This window comes from Lactuca saligna, chromosome 2, assembly GCF_052625555.1.
Source record: "Lactuca saligna cultivar CGN05327 chromosome 2, ASM5262555v1, whole genome shotgun sequence".
In the NCBI taxonomy this organism is placed as follows: Eukaryota; Viridiplantae; Streptophyta; class Magnoliopsida; order Asterales; family Asteraceae; genus Lactuca; species Lactuca saligna.
Window position 1 is genome coordinate 36,500,674 of NC_136418.1, and position 13,980 is coordinate 36,514,653.

The 13,980-nt window shown below is 42.6% G+C and overlaps 1 protein-coding gene and 1 non-coding gene across 2 annotated transcripts; both read right to left on the minus strand.

Moving 5' to 3' along the window:
- Positions 1 to 232: 232 nt before the first annotated feature.
- On the minus strand, positions 233 to 4,246 carry LOC145030861 (polyadenylation and cleavage factor homolog 4-like). The gene is made up of 6 exons (XM_078979296.1): positions 3,441 to 4,246; positions 2,689 to 2,790; positions 2,085 to 2,369; positions 1,831 to 1,926; positions 526 to 1,752; positions 233 to 438 (listed from the first exon to the last, which is right to left on the minus strand). Exons 1-6 carry the CDS (start codon positions 3,864 to 3,866, stop codon positions 427 to 429), a joined length of 2,148 nt encoding a protein of 715 aa, XP_078835422.1. The 5' UTR covers positions 3,867 to 4,246; the 3' UTR covers positions 233 to 426.
- Positions 4,247 to 9,739: 5,493 nt separating this feature from the next.
- LOC145033103 (U6 spliceosomal RNA) lies at positions 9,740 to 9,842 on the minus strand. Its single transcript, XR_013677345.1, has one exon. It is a non-coding gene; the product is annotated as a U6 spliceosomal RNA (small nuclear RNA).
- Between the last annotated feature and the right edge of the window lie 4,138 nt (positions 9,843 to 13,980).

Below are 13,980 nucleotides of genomic sequence, written 5' to 3' on the forward strand. Positions count from 1 at the left end.
TCATTCTGTTTTTATTAAAAAGTAACACAAGAAGAAATCCATAAGTAGAAACACAAACCACTAAATTACAACTCTGCCATCTTACGCTACAAGATGCTTTGCTATTTTCACTCGGATTTTGCTTTATAAAGTCGAATTATATTTTAAAAATTAACAAAAAAAAAAAAAAAAAAAAAAAAAAAAAGACAATATAAAGAGAAACAAGCAATAAGCCGATGATACTGGAAAAGAGTAAAAAAAAAAATTCTGGATTCTATTAATTTTCTTTCTATCAATATTTAACCAATAAGAAAGAAAATTTAGAAAACACCAGTTTGAAGGTAAAATATAATTTCACAAAACAAGCTCCCCATAAGGGCATATTTGTAATTAAACACACCAAACCTGGTTTTCCTCTTTTTAGGCTTCATAATTGTAAGCATTTACTCAAACCTCTTCCTGAAAATATGACAACCCAAAAAAGTAAGACAAAAGTTCAAGAGCTTTTCGGGATTTTATTTAAATGACCATTTTACCCTTACTTACACTTTTGACATCATTAGACAGGCCGAGGTCAAAATGGGAATTTTCCGAAATACAATCTTCATGCACAATCGAACCAATATCTTTAACACCAAGGTAAATAGCTCTTCTAAACATCCATTTCTCCATTTCTTCACTATAAAAATCCTCAAACACTTCACCACACAAAACACACACACATTGACTTTCATCAGCCACCACCATCCTCTCACCACCAATCTCCACCACCACCATCCTCTCACCGCCCTTCTCCTTAACCCACTCATCAGAGTTTATAAACCACCTCCTGGATGGAGGGTATTTACGATTATGCCACTCGATATGTTTTTCAAAACGCTCTTCAAGTTTAAATCTTATCCCACATATATGACATTGATATGGAAGATGAAGATCATCAATTAGGTCACTAATCACAGCTGGATTTGATCTCCGGATAATTTCCGGTTTGAAATCAAAACCGATTATACTTTTTATATCCGAGACAGATGGCGGCTCGTTATTTGTGGATAATAATACCGGTGACTGGACAACCGCCGGAGCTGGCGGTGATGGTGGAGCCACCACCGGAGGAGGATCCGGATTTGAAGCTGAAATTATCCCCTTGGCGATAAGTGTACTCAAAAGACTCGAGACAAGTGGTGGCGGCTGTTTTCCGGTGGCAGCGGTGGTGGTGGTGGTGGTATCTGTAACCGGAGATTTTGACGGGGTGGTGACTGGCGGAGGGAGGATCGGGTGGCGGGAAGCGGTGTTTTTTTGCGGTTGAGTTGCTGCCCGACTTTGCACGGGTGATGGGAGTGAAGGTGGTGGAGGACGGTGGTGTGCTGGCGGTTGTACTGGCGGTGATTTGGAGGAAACCGCTAATTGTGAGCGAGGGTCTCTCTTTGAGCCACCACCGCCGCCGCCTCCGCCAGATTTGCCGGGAACCGCCAGTTGTGAGTTTATGCCATCCCACATGTATTCCTCTTCCTCTGAGTTTTTCCAGCTTTTATTTACCAAAACGCCCTTTTTCCTTCCAATGTTGTTTGAAGGCTGTAAATTTGGGGGTGAAACTTTGGGGAATCCATGACCGTTTCTTTGACCGGAAAGAGTGTTGTCGCCACCATTGCCGCCACTACTGCCGCCAGGTGGATACCAAGAGCTGTCGAATCCTGGCTCTGACTCATAATCAAAATCATTGTCGTTCTCACGAATAGAGACTGTATCCACATCTCTTTGTGCTTGTTGAATGTTCTGAAAACATAAGGGCATTTTAGTCATTTTGCACCATAAAGATTAAAAAAGTAACTATTTGCTAGATTTCGTTTTTACCTTAAGCCTAGGATCAGCACGTGGCCTCATGGCTGCTGTTTTCTCTTGTCTCTCAGGTGAGTCAACTCGGTTTGTGTCATTAGCTGGACTTTTTACCTTCATCACATGTTTAATTATAAAATTAAATTCAATTAGGAAATTATAATTAGAAAATCACTTCATATTTTGATATCTTGCTATAAAGGGTACTATATAAATTAGGAAACTATTATAAACCTTATGAATTTATACAAAAATAGGTTGCTATTTCTTACCGAATTCGATTGTTGAAGTCTTTGTCTCTCCAAATACTTTGGATTTACATGAATACTACGTGCAGGGCGTTGACTTTGAGGCTCAGGTCTAGAAGAAGTCAACCCTAAAGAAGGAGAAGAAGAAGAAGAAGAAGTTCCATTTGCATTTGAAGGTTGTTGAAAACCGAGTTCTCTTTCTATAATTTGAAGACATTGAAGAGGGAATACGCCTTTCCATGTTCCAAAAAGATGTCTCATACCCGAATGAACTGTAGAATCAACCTGTCTATATGCCTTGCAGAAGACCTAAAATATGCACCCAAATGGAGCAACTAATTTGTGATAATTAATATCCATATTGAAGAATGAAGAGTGAAGACACTATACATTGTTGAAAACTTGAAATGGGTAATTCAGAAATGGAAGAGAAATGCTACCATTTAATCATAAGTTTGATTTATATTTATATAAGATTATAACCACAAGGCATAAGGATACATCAGAGTTACAAAGTTAAAAGAAAAAGTTCCTAATCTTTATGTATTATTTTTCATGTAGAAGACATAAGTAAATGGAATTGTATAGTTAAAAGGCACATGGGGTGACTAAAGTCTAAAGATCTAACCTCAGGTAGTCTGGAAGCAAAGTATTTGATGTAGTCTCTTCCAATATTCTTCACAATACTATCAAGAAGGTATAATGATGGCAATTTTTGATCACTTGGAACCTAAAAACAAGTTCCCATATCACTATATCAGCAACAGTTTTTAACTTACAGAAGGCTCTTCATGAACCTGATATATTATATATGCATTTTTCTTGATGATAAATATAATCAATGGATGATAAGAAAAACTTGAGATAGTGAAACCATTCAGAACTTCCATTTCCACAAACTATAACTCACCACATCTCTTTTTCTCTATATGTAAACCCCTTTCAGCTTTAGAGGTGTTTTATATAGTATATTATGAGTACTGAGCATCTCAAATGAAAGAATCTAAATGTACAAAAGACACTACATAGGGAAATGAAGATCAAGCATGATGTTGAATGTTCATTTAGAAGTCGAAGAATGGTTAAAGATTCAACAAAAGATTAGCACATCCCATAAAGCTTGTAATAGTGGAGTGTTGTTTTGCAGCAGTAAGTAAAGAATCACATCACATCAACACCAAGAAGAAAACTTGTTCATTCACACTCTGGAATTGATGAGACAAAGCGGTTTGAAATGCGTATAAATCCATTAATCACGATTTCCAAATACAAGTTAACACTTTTGGAGTTAAGGGACGAAATTTAATCAACTGATAGCACTAACAATGATTCTATCGACTATTTCTTTACTCATTCTATTATAGAAACCGAAATCATCACCTCAATAATATTAGTGCAGATAGTGGCGGCTATGGCTTTTGCAGCGTGCAAGTTCTCTCCGGCAATGATAGTCAGGTTAGTAATGATAGGTTTCGAATTGAAAGTCAGCTCAGCCAGTGCTGTTCTATACTGACTCACGAGCTCAAGATGCTGTTGTTGCAGCTGCGATTGCGTTAGCGATTGGGGATGATAACCTCCTCCGCCTCTTGTCAAATCGCTGCTTTCTGAGTCTCTATCTCTTTCTGCTGTCTGCCGGAACCCTAACACCGGTTGCCGTTGAACAACTGGCCTGCTACCACCGTTAGGAGTATTACTACTGCGAAGAAACGTCGTCTCTTCAGTTAGCAACCGAGGTTTTTTCAGGGTAGAAAGATCTCTCGATGATCTATCGAATGGTCTACCTCGAGAAGTGTTGTCCATCTCCATAGTTATAACCCGCCAAATCAAAATTAAATCAAAACAAAAAAAATTAAACAATACAGAACAGGTTCCATGTTTACAATTAGATTATTACACAGCTTAGCTACAGATATAAACTCTATACAAGTCTTCACAAAAAGAAAAAACAAGTCGGAAAACCCTAACCCTAGCTATCGGCGATTACAAATACATACAAGAAAAAAAAAATTAAGAACTACGAAGAATCTTGAAATTCAAATAATTCGGGAAGAGATCGATTGATGAAGAATTTAGATGAACAGAGATCCTTAGCTCATCAACACCATCATCGTGTTCCTGTTTTGAATCTAGTTTTCGCGTGTGCGCTTGTTCTTGTCGGGACAATATGTGGATAAAAAGGTTTGGGGTTTCATAAATAGAAGATGAACAAATGGGTTCTAGTTCTATGCTAAGCCCAATTTCGATGGGTTTTATCCAAAGCCCAATATTAAAATTTTATTGCTAAAAAATAAAATAGACAATAGGTATTGTTGATATGTTTTTTAATACTTTATCTATTTACATGTTCAGAAATGTACATTAAATATTTAAAAATTATTAATATGAAAATGATTTATTGGTCAACAAAAAGTCTGTTTAACTTATTGTATTTGTTAATATCGAATTTTGTTATATATATATATATATATATATATATATATATATATATATATATATATATATATATATATATATACACTTTAATATTTTATTGCATGTGCTAACAATGAATGCTCTCTAGAATGTAAATACCATGTGTATAAGACACTTTCCTAACAAGTCAAAAAAGTAACTAACACATAACAGAAACCTAAAAATGGGTATAAACGTGATTAATAGACATATAAAGTGAAAGTGACTATATTTCACATCATTATGACACATGATGACAAACATGCCTAATGTGTACCAACAATACGATCAAATGTCTTTCACCATCGATATCCATTGCTTTCAAAACCTTCCACCATAAATATCGACTTCAAACCACATAACATGAGTCAGCATGTATTTTGAGTCATCTTAAACCTAAACTTTCTTATCATACATGCCATTTTTGTTTCAAATTCAATAAGACAATGTGTTTCACACATCTAAATTTATAGCATTCCAACTAATACACATGTCAAAAAGATGGAAAATAAGTTTATTATGTACATGAGGCTCATTTGTTACATACGAGAGGAAAAAAAGAGGTCATTACAAACTTTTTATTGTGTTTAGCATGAACTAGATTGGAAGCAATGTCAATAACACAACCGAAAATTTTGTAACACTCAAAAAGGTGGAACAAGATGAGATCGGGACTTGTTCTTGATATGTTAATATACCAAAAATCTTGTTATCCACGTCGTTGAAATTAGGGCTAGAAAAAGTGTCTAATCTTGTTCGATCATGTTGTAATAGGTCTCGCAGTTGAGATGAGTTCGGGTTGGCCGGTTAGAAGACATTGACCCAACCCAACATATATAATATATGGGTTGGTGGATTGGTAAGTTTGAAACATCAACCCAACCCAATCTACATAATTGTTTAAGTATATGCGTTCACGTGTGTACTGGTTGGTGGGTCAATTTCGGATCAAAAAGCCAACACGTCATTTTCGGGTGACTTTTTATATGTTCAATTTATACAAATTACACGCATCTCTCAACTAATTAGTAATTAGCATTTTACATTGACCATAATGAAAACAGCAACCAAATATAAATCTAACACGATAAGTTAATGAGTAAACATTTGAAAATAAAATAAAAGCTTTCAACACATCGTATATCGACTATATTCTATTAATTCATAAATAAAATTTAGATTTATATATATATATATAACATCCCAACAATCATGACAGAATTATCATCATTAAAAACCATATCAAAATCCATAAATCATACAAATCATAGTTTCCAAAAGTAATAATCATAAATCAGAGTATCTTAAAATCATAGATCAAATAAATATGGAGGATGATGTACAATTACGTCTTCGCCTAACCCCTATCCTTATATGTACCTAAAACCATAAAGTCAAACTGTAAGTCAGAGTTTAGTGAATTTTCCCCAAAATACCCCGCAAAGAATAACATATATATATATATATATATATATATATATATATATATATATATATATATATACATGCATGATGGACCCATAGTCATCGGATCGGATTACCCCTAAGCCCACATCATCAGTCTAGATTGCCCTCCCGACCCGCAGCTTATGTCTGGATTATTCCTGAGCCTACAACATAAGTCTATATTGCCCTCTCGACCCTTAGCTTATGTCTAGATTGCTCCCAAATTTGTTGGCGTCCACACAAAGCAGAATCGCCTTAACTCAACCACACCATGTTGATATATGCAATAGATAACCAACAATTGTAGGTAATCATACATATTTACCAATCTAACAATCATTACAGCATAGAAATATCCTATATACCAAGATACATAACACAACATAGTGGGACAACATTGGTGCTTTCGAACCATGAGTACAGTAAGGAAAACTCACCTCACAGATTAAAAGATAGTTGAATTGATCGTTGTTATCACCTATACAATAAACAGGGACCCAACCTCAATTTACTATTTAAAATACCCCATATGACCTAAAGTCAAATTTTGTCAAAGTCAGCAGTCAATAGTCAAAAGTCAACATTCACACCTAGTACGCTTGGCATACCAGCTCTACATCTTGTGTAAAGCCTTAGATGGCAAACACGGGGAAATTTGGCTCTAAGTCTTGTGTAAGGGAAGTTACTCCCTGCGAACTCCTAGGATCTTATCATTAAGTGCTTAATACAGGAAGATACCACGTCCAACTCTTAAAACTAGACTTAATAAATGTCTTAAGTGATAAAGTTCCAAACTTTATGCCTTTGCATGGCTTATCAAGGCTCAATAACAAACCCTAATCTTATAACATCTTTCAAGGATCTAAAACACATGCATGGGTGGTTGGATATGGCCAATATATAATTTTTATGATTTAATACACTCAAATACATATGTAAATGCACTTTATAATGGGTGTTCTGCAAAACATATAAATTTTATGTGTACATGCAACCCTAAAAAATTGATCTATGTTTTCTCTAATTAAACATACAACTTGAAGAACAAAAAAAAACCTAGTGTAACATCCCAGAAATACGAGCCAAAATTTTCATTTTTGAAAACATATACTTAGCAAAACATTAGTAGTAAAACATACACCAACTACATCATTTCATAAAAGTGTGCGTGTCTGGAAAACAGTTTATAAAAAAAACATAACAACGTTAGAGTACAATCCCCAAGAAGATCTCATGGTGCGGAATACAAGCGTGTGTGTGATGGGCCAATACGCGCCAGCTCTTTCCCTTTTGAAGAAGAGGTACCTGAAACCAAAACTGAAAACTGTAAGCACGAAGCTTAGTGAGTTCCCCCATCATACCGCATACCATACAATAGCATATCATACATATTATCAGGCATTTTTTGGGTGCCCGACCTACCCGGTACGGCCATTCTGGGGTGCTGGCCTACCCGTGTCGAGCCATTCTGGGGTGTTGACTACCCATGTCAAGCCATTATGGGGTGTTGACTACCCATGTCAAGCCATTATGGGGTGCTGACTACCTTTCGGTCTTGACGACCGAACCTCGGGGACTATTTCACCCCCTACTGCTACTATCACATATATCGTAACATAACATATTATCAGACATACCTGGGGTGCCTAAGCTACCCTTCGGTCCTAACAACCGAACTCGGGGACTGGTCCCCTCCTACTACCTCTATCCCATATAACATAACTAGCCAGCATGCAAACATATCATCACATACTGTCAGACGTACCTGGGGTGTCTGACTACCCTTCGGTCCTAGCAACCGAACTCTACTACTATCACATACAACATATCATGCTAGCATATAACATATCAGGTAGTAGAAAACCTAAATGATATCACAAAGACAATCATCTATCATACATCTCCTTCTGGTAGGCGGGTATTGTGGCCTTAGACCCACCGCTACTGGAAGGTAACTCACCTCGTAGCAGCTGTTGATCTGTGTGGGAATGGTCTATCTGCTGCTGCTGCTCTGGAAATCCTCCGACTGCAATTCCCACCAAACACTTAGTCAAATACTACTAACCGACCTCAGGGTAAACTGACCATTTACCCTTAACCAAACCATGAGTTAAAGTCAAAGTCATTTTCCAATTGACCCGACTCGCCGAGTTGGCCTGTCAACTCGCCGAGTCCCTATCCTTTTGTCTGACCACTATCCCGTCTCTACTCATCAAGTTTGGCATTGACTCGATGAGTTTTCCTTCTAAGATAAAGGCCAATAGTCCTTCATCCTACTCGCCGAGTTGTATGAACAACTCGCCGAGTTCTTCTTCATCCGATGAACACTCAATGTTGAGACTCGTCGAGCTATATGAACAACTCGCCAAGTCTGTTCTTGAGGAAAGAAGATTGCCCTGAACTCGTCGAGTCAAGGCATTGACTCGCCGAGTTACTACATGAGTGAGTCTGGCTTCCAACCCACTGAGTCACACCCTACGACTCACTACTCCAACCCGCAAACACGAAAAGGGAGAAAACTCGGGGACTCGCGACTCGACTCGTCGAGTCCGAGGGACGACTCACCGAGTCGGCCACATGCAATTACTATACACTTGATTTTTCTTGAATCCAGCTCATGCCATTCACAGATTTGGGTTTCTAGGGCATGAATTACACGTAAAGTTTCCAACTTTACGTGTAAATAATCACCAATGAAAGTTTTGGGGCTCAAAATGCACCAAAAGAGTAGATCTAGGGCTTTCATGCAATATGACTCCATAAAGGCAGTAGATCCAAGCTCGAGGGACTCAATCATGCCTAGATCTAGAGGCTAACAACTTATTACAACCCACAATGCACAAACAAGCTTGGGGAATGGCTCAAGAAGGACTTTCATGTAGCTAATAGAGACTACAAGCATGAAAACAGAGGGGAAACGAGTTATACCTCAAAGAAAACGCTAAGATGACACAAAGATGCCTGGCCTCCTTCTCCTCTTCTTGATCTACTCTTCTTTCTCCTCAAAATCTTCAAGAACACACCAAAACACTTCGATCTCACAAGGAATAGGGGTATAAACGATGTTGGGAGCTCTGAGGGTGAAGGGGGCGAGCTTAGGGGCGGATAAGAGGGTTTAAATAGGGTGCAAACCCTTGAAATTTAGGGTTTCATCAAACAGCAGGGACTCGCCGAGTCCAGAGTATGGACTCGCCGAGTCGCCAACTTAAACGTGTTCCGGATCGCGTCTCTACTCTGCGAGTCGGACCTATGACTCGCCGAGTCCAAGGCTAAAAATGAAAAAAACTAAGATGAATTTTTTCTTACCAGGAACCAGGTGCTACAAGTCTCCCCCACTTATTCTAGAATTCGTCCTCGAAGTCTGCCGCTTGAACCTGAAACAGCTCGGGGTAACGCTCCATCATTTCTTCCACCGGCCCCCAAGTCCATTCCGAACCCTTGCGGTGCTGCCATTGCACCTTCACTAATTCCACCCTCTTGTTCTGTAACATCCCCCTCTGGCACGTATCACAATATTGTCCGCTTTGGGCCACTCGGCACAAGGACTTCCCAGGGGGTCACCCATCCTGGTACTACTCCCCGCCCGAGCACGCTTAACTGCAGAGTTCTTATGGGATCTGCTGCCCTCACGACTTTAAAACGCGTTGTGATAGGGAAGGTATCCACACCCCTTATAAGGAATGCTTAGTTCTCCTTCCCAGCCGATGTGGGATCAGATCTAACCCACTTTCACCCCCCATTATAGGGTTCGACGTCCCCGTCGAACACATCAACCCGTGCCCTGGCTCTGATACCATTTCTCGATTTTTGCGTGTCATCCTTGCGCAGGGGCCATGCTAATCTTCTATGTATCGTTCCAATTTTATCGGATGTCCCCGAAGGGAAGGAGAACTAAGCATTCCTTATAAGGGGTGTGGATACCTTCCCTATCACAACGCGTTTTAAAGTTGTGAGGGCAGCAGATCCCATAAGAACTCTGCAGTTAAGCGTGCTCGGGAGGGAGTAGTACCAGGATGGGTGACCCCCTGGGAAGTCCTCGTGCCGAGTGGCCCAAAGCGGACAATATTGTAATACGTGCCAGAGGGAGATGTTACAAATGGTATCAGAGCCAGGGCACGGGTCGATGTGTTCGACGGGGACGTCGAACCCTATAATGGGGGGTGAAAGTGGGTTAGATCTGATCCCACATCGGCTGGGAAGGAGAACTAAGCATTCCTTATAAGGGGTGTGGATACCTTCGCTATCACAACGCGTTTTAAAGCCGTGAGGGCAACAGATCCCATAAGAACTCTGCAGTTAAGTGTGCTCGGGTGGGAGTAGTACCAGGATGGGTGACCCCCTGGGAAGTCCTCGTGTCGAGTGGCCCAAAGTGGACAATATTGTGATACGTGCCAGAGGGGTGGGTTAGATTTGATCTCACATCGGTTGGGAAGGAGAACTAAGCATTCCTTATAAGGGGTGTGGATACCTTCCCTAACACAACGCGTTTTAAAGCCGTGAGGGCAGCAGATCCCATAAGAACTCTGCAGTTAAGCGTGCTCGGGCGGGAGTAGTACCAGGATGGGTGGCCCCCTGGGAAGTCCTCGTGCCGAGTGGCCCAAAGCGAACAATATTGTGATACGTGCCAGAGGGGGATGTTACAAATGGTATCAAAGCTAGGGCACGGGTCGATGTGTTCGACGGGGACGTCGACCCCTATAATGGGGGGTGAAAGTGGGTTAGATCTGATCCCACATCGGCTGGGAAGGAGAACTAAGCATTCCTTATAAGACAGCGCGTTTTAAAGCCGTGAGGGCAGCAGATCCCATAAGAACTCTGCAGTTAAGCGTGCTCGGGCGGGAGTAGTACCAGGATGGGTGGCCCCCTGGGAAGTCCTCGTGCCGAGTGGCCCAAAGCGAACAATATTGTGATACGTGCCAGAGGGGGATGTTACAAATGGTATCAAAGCTAGGGCACGGGTCGATGTGTTCGATGGGGACGTCGACCCCTATAATGGGGGGTGAAAGTGGGTTAGATCTGATCCCACATCGGCTGGGAAGGAGAACTAAGCATTCCTTATAAGGGGTGTGGATACCTTTCCTAACGTGTTTTAAAGTCGTGAGGGCAGCAGATCCCATAAGAACTCTGCAGTTAAGCGTGCTCGGGTGGGAGTAGTACTAGGATGGGTGACCCCCTGGGAAGTCCTCGTGCCGAGTGGCCTAAAGCGGACAATATTGTGATACGTGCCAGCGGGGGATGTTACATGTTCCTTAGATCCTTCGACTTCCGGTCGAGGATTGTGACTGGGCGATGCCTTTCCAAGGCGACACCTTCAGGAGAACCATATCCCCGACCTGGAACTCCAGGTCTGATCGACTCTTGTCGGCGTAACTTTTCTGCCAACTCTGCGTGGTCTGAAGCCTGCTTCGAACCTGCTGGATCCTCTCGGTCGTCTTGAGCACCACCTCAGTGCTCCCCATGACCCTCTGACCAACTTCACCCCAACATATCGGGGTCCTACACCTCCGTCCGTACAACATCTCGAATGGGGGACGGTCAATACTCGCGTGGTAGTTGTTGTTGTACGAGAACTCAGCCAAGGGAAGATAGGTATCCCAACTACCACCGAAATCTAACACGCATGCCCGCAACATATCCTCCAAAGTCTGGATGATCCGCTCACTCTGACCATCCGTCTGTGGGTGAAAGGTGGTGCTAAAATGCAGACAAGTGCCCAACTCGTCATGAAACCTCTTCCAAAACTTGGAAGTGAACCGCACATGTCGATCTGATATCACTGACACTGTCACCCCGTGCCACGCCACTATCTCCCTGATATAGATATCGGCCAACTTTTCAGCCGAGATACCCTCCTGAATCGGAATAAAATGGGGGCTCTTGGTCAACCAATCCACGATAACCCAAATCGAATCTACTCCTCGCACCGTTCGTGGAAGCTTTGTGATAAAATCCATCATAATATCCTCTTATTTCCACAACGGGATATCCAACGGCTGCATCTTGCCGTGTGGTCTCTGATGCTCGGCCTTGACCTTCATGCAGGTCAAACACCGCTCGACGTACCACGCCACATCCCGCTTCATGCAGGGCCACCAATAGTCTAGGCGAAGATCCTGATACATCTTCGTCGCCCCTGGATGAATAGAGAATCGGGATTTGTGCACCTCCTCCATCAAGATCTGGCGCACGCCTCCGTGATACGGCACCCACACCCTACGGTGTAGTGTCAATAACCCTCGGCTATCATAATCGAAGGAGGTGAGTTGACCCACTATACGCTCACTCTTCCGATGTTCCTCCTTCAGAGTCTCCTGCTGAGCTTCCCGAATCTGTTCTAACAGGGGAGTCACTACAATCATCCTCATGCAAATATCCCTGATCGGCGCCGCCTTGCGGCTAAGCACATCGGCCACCACATTGGCCTTCTCCGGGTGATAAAGGATCTCGCAATCATAATCCTTCACCACGTCCAGCCACCGGCGCTGCCTCATGTTCAGATTCGGATGATCCGTGAGGTACCTCAAACTCTTGTGGTCTGTGAAAATGGTACATCAAACCCCGTAGAGGTAATGCCGCCATATCTTGAGGGCGAAGACCACCGCCCCCAACTCTAAATCATGCATCGGGTAGTTCGCCTCGTGAGGCTTTAGCTGCCTCGAGGCATAAGCAATGACATGACCCATCTGCATCAATACCGCACCTAAACCTGAGATGGACGCATCACAATATACCACAAAATCCTCTACGCCCTCGGGTAGGGCTAAGATTGGCGCCTCGCACAATCTCTGTCTCAGAATCTCGAACGCTGCCTGCTGCTAAGGTCCCCATCGAAAGACCACGGCCTTCTTAGTCAACCGTGTTAGGGGTACGACTATCTTATAGAAATCCTGAATGAATCTCCGATAGTATCCTACTAATCCTAGGAAACTCTGAATCTCGGATGGAGACTTCGGAACCTCCCATCTCATCACGGCCTCCACCTTGGCCGGGTCTACTGAAATCTCGTTCTGGTTGATGAGGTGCCCAAGAAACTGCACCTCGCGCAACCAAAACTCACATTTGGAGAACTTGGCGTATAAGCTCTCCCTCCTTAAGGTTTTCAAAACCTTTCTCAGATGCTCCTCGTGCTCCTCCTGTGTCTTGGAATAAACCAAGATGTCATCAATGAAAACTATCACAAACCGATCCAGCATCGGTCTACACACGCAGTTCATGAGGTCCATGAACGCTGCAGAAGCATTGGTGAGCCCAAACGGCATCACCACGAACTCATAATGGCCATAACGCGTCCGAAACGCGGTCTTCTGTATATCCTCATCTTTAACCCTCATCTAATGATAGCCTGAACGCAAATCGATCTTGGAGAACCAAGATGCTCCCTGCAACTGATCAAAGAGGTCATCAATCCTCGGGAGTGGGTAACGGTTCTTCACCGTCACCTTATTCAGCTCCCGGTAATCTATGCACATCCGATGCGACCCGTCCTTCTTCTTCACAAACAGGATCGGGGATCCCCAAGGTGAACTGCTTGGTCCAATAAATCCCTTGTCTAGCAGCTCCTGAAGCTGCGTAGACAACTCCTGCATCTCGGGAGGAGCCAACCAATACGGTGCCTTGGCTATCGGAGCCACACCAGGAACTAGGTCGATCTTGAACTCTACCTGACGCTCCGGAGATATCCCAGGAAGCTCCTCTGGGAACACATCAGTGTAGTCTCGCACCACTGGAATCTTGCTCACCGTCGCCTTACCCGACTCCTGGGTATCCAAAACATATGCGACATATCCCGTGCAACCCTGCTGAAGGTAGCGCCTAGCTCTCGCTGCTGAACATAATGTAGGTCCACGCTGCGGCCCCTCGCCGTGGATCACCAACTCTCCCCCACTTGGGGTCCTGATCCGTACTAACTGCTGTGCGCAATCTATCACCACCCCATTAGGGCTCAACCAGTCCATGCCTATAATCACCTTGTTCCCCCACAAAGGGATAGGAACTAAATCCACCAAATAGCGCTCCTCAAATA

What these genes read in the sequence shown, in the direction of transcription:
- LOC145030861 (XM_078979296.1), bottom strand. Translation starts at nt 3,866, where the DNA reads ATGGAGATGGACAACACTTCTCGAGGTAGACCATTCGATAGATCATCG. An exon ending in GACTTCAACAATCGAATTCG is followed by an intron (nt 1,927 to 2,084) that starts GTAAGAAATAGC and finishes CATGTGATGAAG; the next exon opens with GTAAAAAGTCCAGCTAATGA. An exon ending in GTGCTGATCCTAGGCTTAAG is followed by an intron (nt 1,753 to 1,830) that starts GTAAAAACGAAA and finishes TTATGTTTTCAG; the next exon opens with AACATTCAACAAGCACAAAG.